At 66.1% G+C, this 18,922-nt stretch overlaps 2 protein-coding genes across 3 annotated transcripts; one reads left to right on the top strand and one right to left on the bottom strand.

The window, feature by feature from the left end:
* Window positions 1-1,700: 1,700 nt before the first annotated feature.
* HELZ2 (helicase with zinc finger 2) lies at window positions 1,701-14,579 on the top strand. 2 transcript variants are annotated; one of them, XM_017515714.2, is made up of 19 exons: window positions 1,701-2,674; window positions 2,977-3,160; window positions 3,226-3,333; window positions 4,125-4,642; window positions 4,739-5,380; window positions 6,411-7,194; window positions 7,442-7,517; window positions 7,664-11,360; window positions 11,496-11,590; window positions 11,674-11,805; window positions 11,902-12,063; window positions 12,138-12,282; window positions 12,435-12,551; window positions 12,626-12,818; window positions 12,969-13,103; window positions 13,268-13,486; window positions 13,561-13,717; window positions 13,792-13,959; window positions 14,070-14,579. In XM_017515714.2, exons 1-19 carry the CDS (start codon window positions 2,397-2,399, stop codon window positions 14,192-14,194), a joined length of 7,935 nt encoding a protein of 2,644 aa, XP_017371203.1. In that variant the 5' UTR covers window positions 1,701-2,396; the 3' UTR covers window positions 14,195-14,579. The 2 variants fall into 2 exon arrangements, with proteins under 2 accessions (XP_017371203.1, XP_017371204.1); XM_017515715.2 differs by lacking the exons at window positions 12,969-13,103; window positions 13,268-13,486; window positions 13,561-13,717; window positions 13,792-13,959; window positions 14,070-14,579 and having other exon boundaries at window positions 11,961-12,063; window positions 12,626-12,767.
* A 2,157-nt stretch (window positions 14,580-16,736) lies between these two features.
* Window positions 16,737-18,922, bottom strand: FNDC11 (fibronectin type III domain containing 11). Its single transcript, XM_017515726.2, has one exon. The coding sequence runs from the start codon at window positions 17,778-17,780 to the stop codon at window positions 16,806-16,808; it is 975 nt and encodes a 324-aa protein (XP_017371215.1). The 5' UTR covers window positions 17,781-18,922; the 3' UTR covers window positions 16,737-16,805.

The raw sequence follows: 18,922 nt of genomic DNA, 5'->3' as shown, positions 1-18,922 counted from the left end.
GCTGGGACTGTGGCTGTCACTGCAGGTAGCCTGGAGGCCTCAGCTCCCCACGGGGCCTCCCCGCAGGGCTGCCGAGGTCCCAGAGTCAGTCCGGAGAGCAAAGCCCAGGCGTGCTGACTCTGGGACCTGCGGCCACTTGGCCCTTCCTGCCATATCCTGGTTGGTGACGGAGGGAACTGGGGGTGAGCAGCGTTGGGGCCACAGCAGGCCCTGCTGGTCAGGATCAGGAGCCCCAGGCTTCCAGGTCAGCGGTGCCTGGATTTCTCCGGGGCAGACGGTGGAGTCACCGGGTCCTCCTGCTGTCCAGAGCTCGGCAGGGTCTCACCCCTTCCGCCGAGCACACCATCGGGGCTCTAGTGTGTGACGGCTGGATAGGGCGCAGGGCCCTGGGGGGAGTGGGAGAGGAGTCCCCTCACCTCCTGCTGCCTCCACCCCCAGCCGCCTGGCCCTGTAAGGAGGGGCGCCCTCTGCTCGCTGGCGCTTCCCGGGGTCCCCTCGCCTGGGCCGAGCCGTCGTGGAGGCGGGGCAGGGCGGGGCGGGGCAGGGGGCCGTGAGGTAATTTCCGCGATCGGCGTCAGTGCCCGGGGCAGAATCGAAACCGAGAGCTGAGAGCTCAAAGGGAAGCTCGGCGGGGCGGGCGGCTCCAGGAGGGTGAGCCCAGGAGGGTGAGTGCGGGCGTCCTGGGGTGGCGGGGCCGGGCCGCGGGCGTCCTGGGGCTGCTCCAGGACAGTGAGCCTGAGGGTCTCAGGGTGACGGGGCCGGGGGCACTGGGTCCAGGAGGGTGAGAGCGGCCGGGGGCGCAGGGGTTGGGAAGCCGCAGACCCCAGCCCGGGCAGGCGCCCTTGCCCTCGCATTAAGCCCCAGCCCTGGGTCTCCGCACTGGCTGCCACACAGGAGTTTGGGGTCTCGGCTCTGGTCCTTTCTGGACGGCAGCCTGGGACGTTTTCCTGGAGGGGTCCCTGGGGAGGGCTGGGCTCTCATACTCAAGTCCGCCTCCAGTCCATGCTCCAGTCCGCGGCTTTAAACTTCCTCTTGTGGCATCTCAGCTGTGGTGGGGACCCAGGCCCATCTCTTCCTGGCACCCTGAGCTCTGGTGGGCACTGCCCACCTCGAGGGCCAGGCCTCTGCAGGGCTGCACCCTCCCCTCCCTGAGGCCTCTGCCCAGGTGCTGGTGTGGGGCCTCTTTTCCTGGGGCCAGCGATCATTTAACAGAAAAGGAGATGCTGCATCCTTAGAAGAGCCGGGAGCCTGAGCCCTCAGGTGCACAGGAGCCTCGGCTGGTGCAGAGGGCTGCGGGCTGCCGGGGGTGGCACCGAGCCGAGGGCTCCGCCCCACCCCAGGGGTCCACAGCCAGTCACCTGGTCTGGTTTAGGTGGGGCCTGACACCCTTCAGGAGGAGAGTCTGGCTGTGGCCACATCAGTGGGCTCTGACCCCAACGCCTCTGCTTTGGTGTCAGGGTGGCGGAATCCAGCTCCTTGCCTGGAGGAGAGGCCGCGCTTCTGAGCTGGTACTGAGGCAGATGTACCCGGCCTCAGTCTTACCTGCCCCTTCTGTCGCAGGCTTCGAGCCGTGGCCAACCGTCCCAGTGAACTGCGTGGACCCCTGAGCTCAGGAGCCTCCAGCGCCACCCCGGCGCACCAAGCCGCTGTTCAAGGTGGCGCCTCCAGGGTCCAGCCTGCTGCCCAACAGTCCTGCGGCCACCAGGGGGCCGTCCCTGGCCCGGCTGTGTGCCCTGGTGGACCTGCGTCTGGGTTGTTGCCGCTGCAGCAAGCGGCTCAATGAGAGCACGTACGTCCTCTGTGGCGTGGAGCATGACTGCCCCGGCGACATCCTGCTGGCCCGCCTCAAGCAGGCCCCCAAGAGCAAGGTCTGGCGCAGGGTGGGCTGCCGGCCGGCCTTCCCCAGGCCCCTGTGCTATAAGGTCTGCCGCTACTACAGCCCCGGCCTGGGCTGCCGGCGCCACCGGAACCGGTGCACCTTTGCCTGCAGCCGCGAGGAGGCTCTGGTCTGGACCTTTGAGCGCGAGCAGGGCCTCCAGCGCGTGTGGCTGAAGGCGGAGGTGCGGGGCGGCAGGGCCCACGGAGGGGCAGGCGGGGTGGCTGAGGCCATCCTCGCCGAGTTTGGCGGCCACTTTGAACTGCTCTGCTCCCTCTGCTTCAGGCGCTGCCCACCACGCGTCTGTCGCGTGGACTCCCAGGGGCAGTGCCCTGAGCATGGAGCCTGCCCCTCCCTCCTGGCCCACGTGAGCACTGAGGGCCGCCGCAAGCAGCAGTTCGTGGCAGTGAGGCCACGGCCTCGGGTGGGCCAGCCACCCGCCTTCTGCAGGTTTGTGGGGCGCGGGCAGCCGTGCTGGCACGGAGAGTCCCGCTGCCAGTTCGCGCACAGCGCGGTGGAGATGGCCGTGTGGGAGGCCGAGCAGCTGGGTGGCCTCCAGCGGGGGGACCTTCTCACACCCCCTGCCCCTGATGGCGATGGGCGTGCGGCCCCCCGCGGCCGGCTCGCTGGGGCCCAGCTATACTGCCCCGCCTGCTTGGTCACCTGTCACTCTCAGGAGGCCTTCGAGAACCACTGCGCCTCCCCGGAGCACGCACAGATGGTGGCCTTCGACCAGGCCGTGCCCTGGGAGCACCGCTCCCCGCCTCCGGGGCTCTCCGCGTTCAAGCTCTGCCCAAAGTAAGGAGCTTGGAGGGGGGCACGAACCCACTGTAGGCAGAGCCAGGGTCTCCCAGGATCGGTGGGCAGTGGCTCCTGCCACCTGCAGTCCCCTCTGCATGACGGCCGAAGCCACGTGGCCTCTGAGGACCTGGATAAGGAGCTGCTCGAGCTGGGCCTTGTCCTGGGGGCACCGGAGTGGGTGGGACGAGCCATCCCCTGCTCCCTGCAGAGGCCAGTGTTGGGCTGAGGGAGTCCCGGTCTTTGAACTCAGCTTGGCGGCTGTGCTCCTGTGCGGCCCCACTGACCTTTCTGTCCCCCAGGCCTGACCTCTGTGAATATGGGGACGCCTGCACCAAGGCGCACTCGGCGCAGGAGCTGCAGGAGTGGGTCCAGCGCACGCAGGCTGCGGAGCTGCGGGGACGGGCGGCCTGGCAGGACGGGCTGGTGCCCTACCAGGAACGGCTGCTGGCTGAGTACCGGCGCAGCAGCAGCGAGGTCCTCGTGGTAAGTGGGCCGTGGGCGTGGGGGGGCGGGGCCCGGCATCCTGCTGAAGGTGGACTTCCACGCAGCTGGCAGAGACCCTCGAGGGAGTGCACGTCACCTGCAACCAGCCCCTGATGCACCAGGCCCAGGAGAGGAAGACCCAGTACAGCTGGACGTTTGCCGTCCACTCTGAGGTGAGCGGGGAGCAGCCCTGACTGGGCGGAGGGAGCCTGAGAGGTGGTGACCTCAGCCCGGGGAGAAGCTGAGCACCTGCATCATGGAGCTGATACCGAGGCCCTGCCATGTGACCTGGGGAAGTACCTTAGCCTCTGCCTCAGTCTCCTCACCTACAGACTGGGGGGCCGGGATAGTCCCACCGAGGAAGGTTACTCTAGGGTATACCACTTAAAACAAGGATTCGGCTGGGCACCGTGGCTCACGCCTGTAAATCCCAGCACTTTGGGAGGCCGAGGCAGGTGGATCACCTGAGGTAAGTAGTTCAAGACCAGCCTGGCCAACATGGCAAAACCGTCTCTACTGAAAAAATAAATATATATATTAGCCGGGCTTGGTAGTGCGGGCCTGTAGTCTGTCTACTTGGGGGTCTGAGGCAGGAGAATCACTTGAACCCCAGAAGTGGAGGTTGCAGTTAGCCATTGCACTCCAGCCTGGACGACAAGAGCCAAACAGTCTCAGAAAAACAAAAACAAGGACCTACCAGGGTCTGGCACCGGGATAGTGGGCGGGGAGGTCCCAAGCTGCCCGCATCGCCCTACCGAACATCCACAGGGACCTCAGGACGTTCAGTGACCCCCATTTTGCACAGGAAAAAACGTTCACAGAGGCTGAGTGACCTGCTTGGGTTCTATCCAAGAAGTCGCAGGGCTGGGACCCGAACCCTGCATTTGGGCCACACTGGCCAGGCCGCCTCTCGGGAGGGTGGGGAGCGGCCTGGGCCCCCCTCACTGTCTGGCCTCCTCTCCAGGAGCCCCTGCTGCACGTGGCCCTGCTGAAGCAGGAGCCCGGAGCCGACTTCTCCCTGGTGGCTCCCTGCCTCCCGACCGGCCAGGTCTACGCACGGGGCGAACGCTTCTGCGTGCTCGGCTCCGCGGCCGACTTCCAGGTGGGGGTGCGTGTGCAGGCCGCCTCCTTCGGCGCCTTTGAGCAATGGGTGGCCTTCGACTTTGGCCGCCGGCCAGTGCTGCTGCGAAAGCTGGGGCTGCAGCTGGGTCAGGGGCGTGGCCCGGGACCCTGCGAGGGACTGGCGCTCGGCCGCCCTGAGGAGCTTGAGCGCTGGCACTCCGGCAACCGCCATGTGGTTCCTGTCGCGGAGCGGACGGCCGAGCAGACGGCCCTGATGGCCAGGTACAAGGCCCCTGCCCTGGCCCTAGAGTTCAACCGCAGCGGCCTGGCCTCGGGCCCCATCTCCCTAGCCAACTATCGGCAGAGGATGCACCAGTTTCTCTATGAGGAGGAGGAAGCTCAGCAGCAGCTGGTGGCCAAGTGAGCCGGGGCCGGGGCAGTGGGAGCAGCTGGGGTCTGGACTTGCAGCAGGGCTGGCGGCTGGGGGCCGTGAGCTGACCCGGGCCCTCCTGCCAGGCTGACCCTGCGGGGCCAGGTGTCCCTGAAGACAGCCCTGCAGACGCCAGCGCTGAACATGCTCTTTGCGCCTCCGGGAGCGTTGTACGCCGAGGTCCCCATCCCATCCTCCCTGACGCCAGACACAGACCAGGGCTTCCTGCTGGGCCGGGCGGTCCGCACGGCTCTGGTGGCCCCCGTGCCCGCACCTGGCCACACGGTGTTCGAGGTACACCTGGAGAGGCAGGCCAGCTCTGAGCAGGCGCTGTGGCTGCTGCTTCCGGCCCACTGCTGCTCAGCCCTGGGGCTGCAGCCCGAGACTCAGCTGGTCCTGGAGGTGCAGTTCCAGGTTGACCCGATGACCTTCCGCCTCTGGCACCAGGCAGTGGACAAGCTGGCTGAGGTGCAGCTGGTGGTGCCCGACCTGCCCGCCTGCGCCCTGCCCAGCCCTTGGTCCGTCGTATCCTTACAGCGTGGCAACCGCAAGCAGAGGCTGGCCGTGGCGCTCATCGCGGGCTGGGGTCCCGGGGATGGGAGGCGTGTCCCCCCGCTGCTCATCTACGGCCCCTTCGGCACCGGCAAGACCTACACGCTGGCCATGGCCTCCCTGGAGGTCATCCGGCGGCCTCATACCAAGGTGCTCATCTGCACCCACACCAACAGGTAAGCCCGAGCCTGGCCTGTCCCTGCCTCACCTGACACCTGGCCCGACGGATGGGCCCATCTACACTGGGCAAGCGGTCACCCCTGACATGCTCCTGTCCTGATTCTGTGGGACCCTCCTTGTGGGCAGGCGGTCGCCCCTGGACGTGCTCCTGTCCTGATTCTGTGGGACCCTCCCTGTGGGCAGGTGGTCACCCCTGGATGTGCTCCAGTCCTCTGATTCTGTGGGGCCCTCCCGTGGGCAGGCGGTCACTCCTGGACATGCTCCTGTCCTGACTCTGTGGGACCCTCCCTGTGGGCAGGCGGTCACCCCTGGATGTGCTCCAGTCCTCTGATTCTGTGGGACCCTCCCGTGGGCAGGTGGTCACCCCTGACATGCTCCTGTCCTGATTCTGTGGGGCCCTCCCGTGGGCAGGCGGTCAGCCCTGGACGTGCTCCTGTCCTGATTCTGTGGGGCCCTGCCCGTAGCTAGTGAGCCCTGGCCTTTGGCTTTATCAGGCCCAGCTCAGGCCTGGGGTGCTGGGTCTGCTGTCGAGTGAGGAGCTGGGTACCTCTGCAGGGGCCCTGGGCCAAAGAAAGTCACAGGGAAGGTTGTGGCTTGGGCCACCCAGCATTTCCTGGAGGTGAGGCTGGTTTTCGTTTTTTATAGAAACACAGACTTTTGTCCCCACCATGAAGTTCCCCTTTGGTTGAAGTGGTTTCCTCGGGTCTTGGCCACACCAGCTGCCCAGGCCGGGGCCTTCCCATTCCTGCCAGGGGGAAGTGGGGACGTCCCGGGCTGATTTCTGCATTGAGGGTTCGGGGGGCCTGGGAAGGGCAGGTGTCTGCAGTGTCAGAGGGGCTGCTGGGGCTCCACCGTGGCCTCTTGCCCTTCGGACTCCTGAGAGTGGGGGCACCGGCGTTTGCTGCTCACCCCTGACAGCCGGACAAGGGCTGTGCTGGGGCAGCTTGGCCGGGCACACAGCAGGTGCTTCAGCGGATGGCACTGAGGCCTCCAGCAAGAAGCTCACAAGCTCTCCCCATCCTGCAGCGCTGCCGACATCTACATCCGGGAGTATTTCCACAGCCACGTCAGCAGCGGCCACCCCGAGGCCACTCCTCTCCGTGTGATGTACACGGACCGGCCACCGAGCCAGACGGACCCGGTCACACTGAAGTACTGCTGCCTGACCGACGACCGCCAGGCCTTCCGCCCGCCCACGTGTGCAGAGCTGGTGCGGCACCGCCTGGTGGTCGCCACCACCTCCCAGGCCCGTGAGCTCCGGGTGCCGGTTGGCTTCTTCTCCCACATCCTCATCGACGAGGCGGCCCAGATGCTGGAGTGCGAGGCCCTCACCCCGCTGGCCTACGCCTCCCGCGACACCCGCCTCGTGCTGGCGGGCGACCACATGCAGGTCACGCCCCGGCTGTTCAGCGTGGCCCGGGCCCGGGCGGCAGAGCGCACGCTGCTGCACCGTCTCTTCCTGCACTACCAGCGGGAGGCGCACGAGGTGGCCAGGCAGAGCCGCCTGGTCTTCCACGAGAACTACCGCTGCACAGAGGCCATCGTCAGCTTCGTCTCACGGCACTTCTACGTGGCCAAGGGCGAACCCATCCATGCCAGGGGCAAGGTCCCGCGCCACCCCCGACACTACCCGCTCATGTTCTGCCACGTGGCGGGCAGGCCCCAGCGGGACATGTCCATGGCGTCCTGGCTGAACCTGGCCGAGATCGCCCAGGCCGTGGAGAAGGTGCAGGAGGCCTACAACACCTGGCCCCCCTGCTGGGGCAACCGTGAGCAGGGACACATCTGTGTGGTTTCCCACGGGGCCCAGGTGAGCCCGGCCAGCCGACGACCGCCCCTGACTGCATCCCCGCCAGGGGTGGGAGCTTGCTGGCTGACGGATGGGCCCCGCCTCAGTTTCCCCATCTGTAAGGGGGGGCCGCAGCATTTGCTTCCAGGGGCTGATGTGGGGCTTGCTCCCTGAGGTGTCTGGGGCTTGCAGGGGTCCCTCTCCTTGTTGGGGGTGGCCGAGTGCTTACTGCGTCCGGCGCTCATCCCCGGCCCGGCTGCGTCTTCAGGTCAGCGCGCTGAGGCAGGAGCTGAGGCGGCGGGACCTAGGCCAGGTGTCTGTGGGCAGCTTTGAGATCCTGCCAGGTGGGTGACCAGTGGGGCCCGGTGCTGCCAGCTGCCTCAACAGGATGTCCCGGGGGTCTCGGCCCGCTCCTCAGCCTGGCATCAGCCGGAGCCGGGCTGGTCCCGCCGTCCCACCGGCTCAGCCTGACCGTGTGTGTCCCCTGCAGGGCGGGAGTTCCGGGTGGTGGTGCTGAGCACGGTGCACACCTGCCAGAGCCTGCTCAGCCCCGGCGCGCCGGACCCCGGGTTCTTCACCGACGCCCGGGTGCTCAACACTGTCCTGACACGCGCCCAGTCCCAGCTGGTGGTGGTGGGGGACGCCGTGGCCCTCTGCTCCTGCGGGGCCTGTGGCAAGCTCTGGGAGAGCTTCATCCGTGAGTGCGTGGAAAAGCACAGCGTCTGCCCCGAGGGTCTGTCCATGGAGCAGATAGAGCAGGGTGTGGCCCAGAGGCGGCGCTGGGCCCCCCGAGGCGCACAGGCTGGGGCCGCGGAGCCGATGGGACACCTGGCCAAGGAGCTGGCCGCTGTGGGGACGGCCACAGTGAAGGCAGAGCCAAGAGAAGGGGCTCTGAACTCGGCGTCCCGTGGCCCCACGGCAACCACAGTGCAGACGGAGGCCAGGGCAGCGCCTGCGGGAGACGCGGTGGAGGATGTGGAGCCTGGGACCAGCGCAGCAGGAGCCACCGCTGCGGAGGGCGTGGAGTCCACGGAGCCAGAGGACGCAGAGGCTGACTTCTGGCCGCTGGACGGGGAGCTCAACGCCGGTGACAGCATCCTGCAGGAGCTTCTGGACGAGAGCCGGAAGGTGATGGTGACCGTTGGGGAGGATGGGCTGCTGGACACAGTCGCCACGCCTGAGTCCCCGCGCCAGGCCCGGCTGTATGAGAACCTACCCCCGGGCACACTACGGAAGCTGCTGCGCTCGGTGCCGGGGCGGTACTGCCGCTGCACCTTCCTGCAGGAGACCTTCGAGCGGGCCTCCGCCATCCCGCTGGACGACGCCCCCTCGGGCCCCATCCTGGTCAGGGGCCGCCTGGACTGTGGGATGGCCTTCTCCGGCGATGAGGTGCTGGTGCAGCTCCTCTCGGGTGACGGGGCCCCCGAGGGGCGGCTTCGGGGCCGCGTGGTGGGCGTGCTGAAGAGACGGCGGTGCGAGTTGACGTTCGTGTGCCGCATGGACGCCTGGGACCCACGCATCATGGTGCCCATCAACGGCTCCGTCACCAAGATCTTCGTGGCGGAGCTGAAGGACCCGTCACAGGTGCCCATCTACAGCCTCCTCAAGGGTCGGCTGCAGCGTGTGGGGGTGGAGAGGCTCCCGGCCCAGGCCTGGCACAGCCGGCTCTTCTGGGTGCACATCGTCCTGTGGCGATCCGGCTTCTACTACCCGCTGGGCATCGTCCGCGAGGTGCTGCCCGAGGCCAGCACCTGGGAGCAGGGCCTCCGCATCCTCGGCCTGGAGTACGGCCTGAGGACGCCCCCGCTGGACCTGGCCCTTGCCGCCAAGGCGCTGCAGAAATACCACACGGAGCTTGGCCGGGCTGCCGGCCGCCGAGAGGACTGCCGCGCCTTCCTGACGTTCACTGTGGACCCCCAGGGCGCCTGCAACCTCGACGATGCCCTCAGCGTCCGGGACCTGGGCCCCAGGTGTGAGGTGGCCGTGCACATCGCCGACGTGGCCAGCTTTGTGCCCCGGGATGGGGCGCTGGACGTGGAGGCCCGAAGGCAGGGTGCGGTGTTCTACGCCCCTGACAGTGAGCCGGTGCCCATGCTGCCAGCCGGCCTCTGCCAGGACATACTCAGCCTCCTGCCGGGCCAGGACCGCCTGGCCCTCTCCCTGTTCCTCACTCTGGAGAAGGCCAGCGGCCGGCTGAAGAGTCTGCGCTTTGCACCCTCCGTGGTCTGCTCTGACCGCCAGCTGTCCTACGAGGAGGCGGAGGAGGTGATCAGGCGGCACCCGGGCGCCGGCCACGAGCTGCCGGCCTGCCTGGACTCCGTGGACGCCTGCGTCGTGGCCGCATGCTACTTCTCTCGGCAGCTGCGTCGTGGCCGCCTACAGTCCGACCGCTTCTACGAGCAGCCAGATGAGGAGAGTGTCCTGGGCTTCCGCGCGGCCCACCTCATGGTGAAGGAGTACATGATCCAGTTTAACAGGCTTGCGGCTGAGTTCCTGGTGGGCAGCGAGTGCACGCGGGTGGTCACACCTCTGCGGCGGCAGCCGGCGCCCCGTGGCCAGCAGATGGAGGCCGTGCGTGAAAAGCACGGGGAGCGGGCGCCCCTGTCACTGCACCTCAGCCACCACCTGTGCGGTGGCAGCGGTGACGGCGGCCCCCCTGACTTGTGGCTGCACCTCCTGACCTCCCTCTGGAAGCAGGTCCAGTTTGCCGCCCGCACCCATGACTATGAGCAGATGGTGGAACTGATCGCCACGGACGACATGCACCCGTTCCTGGCTCCTGCGGGCCGTGACTTCCGCAAGGCCCTGGAGCGCTCAGTGTTCGTCCGCAGTGGCCGGGGGGGCGACGGGCAGCGGGGCGGCCACTACTCCCTGCAGGTGGACTGGTACACCTGGGCCACCTCACCCATCCGGAGGTACATGGACCTGGTGTTGCAGCGGCAGATCCTCCAGGTGCTGGGCTGCGGGGGCTCTGCCTACTCTGCCAGGGACATCGACGGGCTCTGCCAGGACTTCAGCCTCCAGCACGCGCTGGCCCAGAGCTACCAGCGGCGGGCACGCAGCCTGCATCTGGCCGTGCAGCTCAAGGCCCAGGCTCTCGACAAGCTGGGCTTCGTCGTGGACGTGGAGGCAGGATCCCGCTGCTTCCGGCTGCTCTTCCCCGGCAACCGGGAGACACTGCCTGATCCCTGCCCTGTCCCCTACGCCTCCCTGCAGCTGGCGGAGCAACCCCACGCCCTGGTGGGCCGGCCGGGCTTGCAGCTCCTGTGGCGGCGCCGTGTCTACTCCGTGTGGAGCTCCAGCCCTCCCTCGCCGCCGCCTGGCCCCGTGCTGGACCCACACACCTGGGCCGTCTCCGCCGCCCTGTGGAAGCAGCTGCTGGCGCTGGTGGAGCGGCAGCACTGGCCGGAGGCGGCTGCCCTCATCCAGAAGAAGGGAGAGGAGCCCCGGCGGCGGGAGCTGGCGCAGGTGCAGCGGAGCCGCTGCGGCCACTTCCTGGAGGTGGCCCGGGAGCTGGGCAGCGGGGACACTCTGCAGGTGCAGCTCGGCGCCAGGCTGCAGCACGGCTTCCTGGTTCCAAGCCTGCAGCTCTGGACCGTAGCGCCCAGCTTCAGCCTCTGCCTGGAGCATGTGGAGCGGCCTGGAGACTGCTTCTTGGGCCACACGTACCAGGCCCCGCAGGACCGGTACCGCGACGTGGATGAGTACGCCTGCGTGTGGGAGCCGTTCTGCGCCCTGGAATCAGTCACCGGGGCGGTGGCCGAGAATGACTCTGTCACACTGCAGCACCTGAGCATCTCGTGGGATAAGTCGCGGACGCCGCAGGGGCAGCTGCAGGGCACCTTCTGCCTGGAGGCCGCCTTCCTGGAGGAGAACCATGTCGACATCAACTTCGGCGGCTGCTACCTCTGCATCCGGCTGGAGGGGCTGCGGGCATCCACGGCCAGCCCGCCCCCCGGACCCCACAGCCTCGGCCCCGGCCTGAACGTCGACCCCGGCACCTATACCTGGGTGGCCCACGGGCTGATGGATGACAGGGACCAGGAGCACCGGGCTGACCGGCAGGAGGCTCCTAGACGGGTACACTTCTTCGTCCACCGCATGGGCATGGAGAAGGTTCCAGAAGAGGTGCTGAGGCCGGGGACCCTGTTCACTGTCGAGCTGCTGCCCAAGCAGCTTCCTGATCTGTGAGTGGCTTCCACGGTCGAGGTGGGGCTGGGTGGGCCGCGCTGGGATCCTCCCTTCCAGGAGCAGGACCTCGAGGGCAGCAGCCCTGTTCCTGGGAGCCTGGTTGGTTTTCCAGTGTTTGCCTTCACCCCCAGCCGCAAGGAGGAAGCTGTGCGTGGGCTGGATGACGCCTCCCCCCTGGTCACCAGCATTGCCCTGGGCTGGCCCACCCCGCAGCCCGTCTGCAGAGGTAGGCCTGCCCTGCCCCTCCGGCTTCCCCTCAGGCTCCCAGCCCCACCCTGCACCAGTGCTCAGGGAGGCCGCCCCTCTCAGTGATCCCCAGCAGGCTCCTGGAGCGCCAGACCTTTGACATCCCCGGAGGCCGCCACAGGCTGAACCCCAGCCAGAACCGGGCTGTCAGGGAGGCTCTGGAGAAGCCTTTCATGGTCATTCAGGGCCCGCCAGGTAGGGCTGACGCCAGGAGGCCGAAAGCTGCCTTGGGCTGCCTTGGGGCACAGGGACCCCGGGGGTGGGCTATGATCTCCTGTTCATCGGCTGCAGGTACAGGGAAGACGGTCGTGGGCCTTCACATCGTGTTCTGGTTTCATAAATCAAACCAGGAGCAAGTGCAGCTCGGAGCCCCCCCAGCGGGGGAGAATCGGCTGGGGGGTCCCTGCATCTTATATTGCGGCCCCTCCAACAAGTCGGTGGATGTCCTGGCAGGTGTGCGGGGTAGGCGGGGGGCCTGCAGGGTGCTGGCTCTCCGGGCAGGACTCACGTCCACTGACTGCCCCCAGGACTGCTCCTGAGAAGGCTGGAGCTGAAGCCCCTCCGCGTGTACAGCGAGCAGGCCGAGGCCAGCGACTTCCCAGCGCCGCACGTGGGCAGCAGGAACCTGCTCAGGAAGAGCCCCCGGGAGGGGAGGCCCAACCAGAGCCTCAGGTGCGCCCACTGTCTTCTAGGCTTTGGTGGAGTGGGGCCGGGCTGTCCAGACAGCCCTGCGTGGACGGGGCCCACGGAGCTCTGCCCCTCGTGGACGGGGCCCACGGAGCTCTGCCCTGCGTGGACGGGGCTCACGGAGCTCTGCCCCCCAGGAGCATCACCCTGCACCACCGGATCCGGCAGGCTGCCAACCCGTACTCATCAGAAATCAAGGCCTTTGACGCCCGGCTGCAGAGAGGGGAAGTCTTCTCCAGGGAGGACCTGGCTTTGTAAGTGGCAGGGGCTGGAGGGTAGAGCTGCCCGCCGCGTGGCACCCCGGGGTGACAGGCAGTGTCCCCGTCAGGTACAAGAAGGTCATGTGGAATGCTCGGAAGTTCGAGCTGGACCGGCATGAGGTCATCGTCTGCACCTGCTCCTGCGCAGCCTCCCCCAGCCTGAAAACCCTGGACGTGAGGCAGATCCTTGTTGACGAGGCGGGCATGGCCACGGAGCCTGAAGCCCTCATCCCCCTGGTGCAGTTCCCACAGGCTGAGAAGGTTGGTAGGGGGGCTGTGGGTACCACGGGCAGGCGTCCCTGGCATGGTCTCCCACCCTGGGCACCTGGTGTATGCAGACGTGAGTGTCGTGTGCGGCTAGGGTCCCTCTGGGTCTAGGATTGTCAGGGCCTGGCCTGCCCATTCCTCCAGGTGGTTCTCCTCGGAGACCACAAGCAGCTGCGGCCTGTGGTCAAGAATGAGCAGCTGCAAAATCTGGGTCTGGACCGGTCTCTGTTCGAGAGGTACCACGGGGATGCACACATGCTGGACACCCAGTACCGCATGGTGAGGACCCCCGCTTAACCCCAGCCCATGTGCAGTGGACACCCAGTACTGCATGGTGGGGACCCCCCCACACTCAGCCCCCAGCCCATGTGCAGCCACTGGGGGCCACAGCCCGACTGAGTGGCAGGTCGGGCGCCTCTGACCGGGCACACCCTTGCCTGCAGCATGAGGGCATCTGTGCCTTCCCCTCCGTGGCATTCTACAAGAGCAGGCTGAAGACGTGGCAGGGCCTGAGGCGGCCTCCCAGTGTCCTGGGCCATGCCGGCAAGGAGAGCTGCCCTGTCATCTTTGGCTACATGCAGGGCCACGAGCGGAGGCTGCTGGTATCCACGGACGAAGGGAATGAGAACTCTAAGGCCAACCTGGAGGAGGTGGCTGAGGTGGTGAGTGTCTGTGCCTGTGAGGCAGGGAAGGAGAGGCACCAGGCTCCACTCCAACTGTCCCCTTGGCCCCTCAGGTCCGCATCACCAAGCAGCTGACCCTGGGGAGGACAGTGGAACCCGAGGACCTCGCCATCCTCACACCCTACAATGCGCAGGCCTCTGAAATCAGCAAGGCGCTTCTGCGAGAGGGCATCGCCGGGGTGGTCGTGTCTTCCATCACCAAGAGCCAGGGTGAGGCTGGGGGCTTGTTGGGGGGCCAGGAGGGTGGGCGCGGTAGCCACAGAGCCTCACGCCCTGCCCCGCAGGGAGCGAGTGGCGTTACGTGCTGGTGAGCACCGTCCGCACCTGCGCCAAGAGCGACCTGGACCAGCGGCCGACCAAGAGCTGGCTCAAGAAGTTCCTGGGCTTTGTTGTGGACCCCAACCAAGTGAACGTGGCCTTCACGCGGGCACAGGAGGGGCTCTGCCTGATCGGTGAGGGTGGGGCTGGGCTCCTCCCTGGTGGGCAAGCAGGTGGGGCCGGGGCTGGGGCCGGGGAGCTGCCTCACTCCCGCCTGACTCCTGCCTGACTTCCATGTGCACAGGAGACCACCTCCTCCTGCGCTGCTGTCCCCTCTGGCGTAGCCTCCTGGACTTCTGCGAGGATCAGCAGAGCCTTGTGCCTGCCAGCCAGGTGCGCGTCCGGAGAAGGCCAGCTGTGCCTTCCTGAAGAGCCCTCCCCACCAGCACCGTTCCAAGACTGGGAGGGAAAGCCCAGCACCCCAGCCCGCCACCTCGACACCTACTCATCAGCCTGCCTGTCTCTGTGGGGCGGGAAGTGGGCGCACTTGGGAGGAGAAAAGGGGACGGCCAGTCTCCACACCCCTGCTTCTCCTGGACATCGGGGACAGGACCACCTCTCAGGGTGGCCAAGAAGAGTTTCCTTGGGACCAGCGCAAAGAAGTTCTGCCTTCACTGGGAAGTCTCAGAACCAGGAAGGAAACCCTGTGGAGACTGCCCTTTGACCTTTGGACACCATCTGTGATTACCCTGGATAGTGTCTGTGGAGTTCAAATTTATTTTCTATTTAAATAAAGAGCCAGCATCCTGCCGGGCGCAGTGGCTCACGCCTGAATCACTCTGAGGCAGACAGATCACCTGAGGTCCGGAGTTCAAGACCAGCCTGGCCAACAGGGTGAAACCCTATCTCTACCAAAAATACAAAATTAGCTGGGCATGGCAGTGGGCACCTGTAATCACAGCTACTTGTGACCCTGAGGCAGGAGAATCACTGGGGGAGGAGGTTGCAGTGAGCCAGGATTGCACCACTGCCCTCCAGCCTGGGCGACAGATTGAGACCGTCTCAAAAAAAAAAAAAAAGCCAGTATCCTTTTTACTGGAACAGGGACCTCAACCCAAGCTCAGGGCAAGGGGGCCTCCCTGGCAGAGGGGGCCTTTTTCCCACCACCACTGCCTGTGTCCTTCAAGGGCTGCTGGAGGGCGGCCCAAAGCCAGGGTCCACGTCGCTACACCCGGCCCTCCAAAACGTGGAAACCAGTCCTGTCATCTTCCCGTGGGCTGCACAGCGGGCTCGGGGGCCGGTGCCAGGACGACGCTCCACCCGGACCGAGCCTTGCGGGACAGCCTGCTTAGCTGTTGGTTTCTCAGCCTTCCCCCCCCGGAGGGACCCAGCAACACCCACTTGCCCCAGGGCAGCTCTGCCCCTGCTGCCCCTCCAGTCCTGAGGGAGGGGTTGCCCCATCTTCTACATTCCAATTTTTATATCTTTGAATTATGTGATTAGATATTAATTTAATGATGAAGACCACTCTGAAAGCTCTTCTCGCTTCTGCATGTTTTGAGGCCTGGCTGGGGGGCAAAAGTGGGTGGCGGTTGTGCTTGGGACACAGCATGGAGGCCGTCCAGGGCCAGCTGCAGAGCGCCATGGGGAGGGCCGTGGGGAGGGCCATGGGGAGGGCCGTGGGGAGGGCGGTGGCTCCGACACGTCTCGGGCGTGGGGAGGGAGTCTCAGAGTGGGGAAGGAGTCTGGGCGTGGGGAGGGAGTCTCGGGCGTGGGGAGGGAGTCTGGGCATGGGGAGGGTGTCTTGGGCATGAGGAGGGCTGGTGCCTGGTGTGCTGAGGGCAGGCCACGGCTCTGGAGCTGCTCTGGTGGCCCCCGGCTGCTGCACTCTGTCCCCAGCCTGGCCAAGTCCAAAGTCCCTGAGGCCACTAGCCTTGACTGTCCTGCTAGTCCCCCCTTTGAAGCTGCTCCTCGAATCCCCGGCCGCTGTGGACTAGGCTCCCCCAGCACCTGACCCATTTGTGGCCATGTCCACAGAAGCTCCTGTGACACCAGGTGCCCCTAGGCACAGCAGGGCCTCCCAGAGCCAGCTGGGGGGTCAGATGTTGGCCAGGGCTATGGTCACCGTGGGAAAAGAGATTCCGGGCGTCTGTGGAGGGAGGAGCGGAGCATGGAGTCCCCAGGACCGTGGCCTCCTTGGTGAGCTAGACTGGCCCTGCCTTGAAGAGCACGGCTATTCATGGGCCATCATGAAACAGACAATAGTTTTGCAATAGCTTGAGAAGTGACGGTGTGGAGGATGAGAAGGCACCTCTAGGAAGGGGACTTGGGGGCCTCACCAGCTTGCAGCCAGGGAAGGCTTCTGGGAGGAAGCGGTAGCTGGAGCCCTGCAGGTGAGTGGTCAGGGGAAGCAGGGGCTGCGTGCCTAGCAAAAGCCCCCAGTCCTGGAGAAGAGAGGGAGCGGGATGGGTGGGGGGCCCTTGAGGAACAAAAGGTGGGGGTGGGGCATGGGAGGCTCAGCTGAGCTGCTTACAGCCAGGGGCCCTGGGTGGTGTGGCTGCCTCCTCGGGCACGTGAGGCTGGGCAGGGGGTGACGGGAGGCGCCACAGCCTAGGAGTGTCTTCCCCCGAGGGAGCCCCCCAGCACCTCAGGCAAGGAAGGCCGAGCCTGGTCACGACGATGGGGGTGGCAAAGAGGGCCCGGGGCCAGGATGGCAGAGCCCCTGTGAAGCAGCTCTCGTCACTGGAGGTGGCCACCGGTGTCAGGGCTCTTCCAGCTCCCAGGTCAGCTGTCTTGGGAGGTCTGGCCTGGAGGTCCCCCTGGGGAAGAGCAGAAGCAGAGGGCCTGGGGCTTCCACTGGACACAGGGAGGGGTAGGAAAACGCTCCCTCCACCAGGGAGGCCTCCTTGCCCCTGAGCTTGGGCTGAGGTCTCATGTTCCGAGCCAGGAAAAACACTGGTGGCTGCCTTTCAAACGTAAATAGGTTTGTTTCTTTAATTCTGTATGTGCATTTACACTCCTCTTTATTAGTGGATAAATATTAGAAAACCACCTCTCGGATGGTGTGGCTGAGACCGGGCCCCTCCAGCAGCCGCGGCTGGGTCTGCAGGGTCAGGCTGTCCCTCCACGGCTCATACACCAGCGTGGCGCTCTCAGCCCTCTGGATGGTGAACTTGTAGGAGCGGTTGGGCAGCAGGTTTTGGACGTCGAACGTGCAGGCCGCCACAGGGATGACGCCGCACTGGGCGCACTCCTGCTGCGTCCGCGGGTCCAGCAGCCTGAAGCGCAGCTCGTACTGCTCCGGCGTGGCCGGCTGGACGGTGACGAACCAGCGCAGCCGGGCCCAGTCCTGGTGGGCCGCCGACTCCTTACGGTCAAACATGACGGGCATCTTGGTGCTCAGCATGAGCCGGATGTGCGGGATCTTGGCGGCCCCAACGTCGGACACCAGGCGGTGCTTGATGTGCAGCTGGCCCGGCACCATCATGGTCAGGAAGCTGTCCATGGCGGCCGACACCTCCGCCAGCCGCCGCTGCACTAGCGCCCAGTCGGCCAGGAAGGGCCGCGGGTCGGGCGACTCCAGCAGGGCGTCCAGCTCAGCGCGACTGTGGTCAAGCTGCTCCAGCAGGTCCCTGAGCAGCAGGAGCTGGATCTTGGTCTGCGCCGTGCCCACCTTCTTCATGCGCTGAAACTTCCAGGGGTCAATGAGCTGGAACACGGCGCTGGGCAGCACCAGCGGGTTCTGGTCGCCCAGGGCCAGGTGCTTGGGCAGGACCTCAATGTAGTAGGAGCACTTCCGTAGCAGCTGCATGCGGGCATGGTGGCGCTTGAGCAGGTGCGGGCTCAGGTCCAAGGTCAGGAACTCACGCAGGGCATTTCGGCGCTCCATGTAGGTCCTCCACGCCTCCGGCTCCAGCAGCTGCTGGTCATCCGCCTCTTCCTGGTCCAGAAGGGACTGGGGACTGCCCAACTTCATCTTGTCCAGGCCCAGGCCTGCCACGTGGGAACTCATCATCCGGTAGCTGGGGGGAGGGCTGGGTGTCAGCTGGGCTGGCCTCCCCAGGCCACAGCTCCCTTAGGTATGGCTTCAGCCCACTGCCCCCATGCTGGGCCTCTGTCCTTCCTCGGGGGCACAACTCTCTGGGAAGAGGCTGCCTGGAGGGCTGGGTGGGCAGGCTACGGATCTGGACGCAGTTTATGCAGAGGGGCGAAAAGCTCTACTGACAAACAGCAGCCTGCAGGACGGAATAGGAAAGGCTAGGACTGCAGGCTTCTGGCCAGAACCGCCGGGGCAGAACCCCCCAGTGCTGGGCAAGGGTCCCGCTTCCTAGCGCCAGTGCTGAAAGGGGGTCCTATGGGGCTGTGGAGAGGAGACAGCGAGGTCTTACGCAGCATAGGACCACCTTTGGGGACACTCGTGGGCCATCCTCCCGCTCCGGTGCTCCCTGGGGACTCTCCACATCTCACCGCAGCTGCAGAACAGAGATGTGCCTCACCAAAGACGAGGCCAGCTGACCGATCAGCGTGGGAGGAGGGCAGCCAGGCCTGGGCCTGGAGGAGCAGTCCTCCTCCCTCGCTGTGGACTGGGGATCCTGTGCCTGGTGAGCTCACGGACTCCACAAGCAACACCCCACGAAGGGGCTGGATTCTGTCACCCCATTTCCCAGAAGGAGCCTGAGGCTAAGAAGCTTGGTGCTTGCTCTCATCCAGGGCTTGAGCCCAGCTGCTGAGCCAAGCTTGAGCTCTGTCCGTGGTGCACCGGTGAGTGCAGCTGCGGCCCCAGGCTCTGCTGCAGCTCCCTGGAGAGCAAGCAGCGTCTCTGGCCGTCGCCCTGGCTCCCAGCAACACTGGGGATCTCAGGTTGTCACAGCCACTTGGGCCTTGGACAAACCTGAACCGCAAATGAGAACTAAGCAGTGAGTGTGTGTGACTTCCCCAAGGCCACACGGGGACCATCAAGCCACGTCTGCCTCATACTCAAAGGGGCAACCCTTGAGCCCCCTAGGGACAGCAGGGAGTGTGCCCGGGGTGAGGTGCAAGCTGAGGGCAGGAGGCCAGGACCCCAGGCCTACGCCCTGCCCTGGTTGGAGGCTGGAGGGAATTCTGAGGGACGCTTCCCAGGTGGAAATCCCAGAGGAGCTGGTCGTCAACCTCTGA

The sequence above is a fragment of the Cebus imitator genome, unplaced genomic scaffold (genome assembly GCF_001604975.1).
Source record: "Cebus imitator isolate Cc_AM_T3 unplaced genomic scaffold, Cebus_imitator-1.0 Scaffold555, whole genome shotgun sequence".
Classification (NCBI taxonomy): Eukaryota; Metazoa; Chordata; class Mammalia; order Primates; family Cebidae; genus Cebus; species Cebus imitator.
Note: the sequence above shows the minus strand (reverse complement) of the source record. Positions and strands in the feature narration are given on the sequence as shown.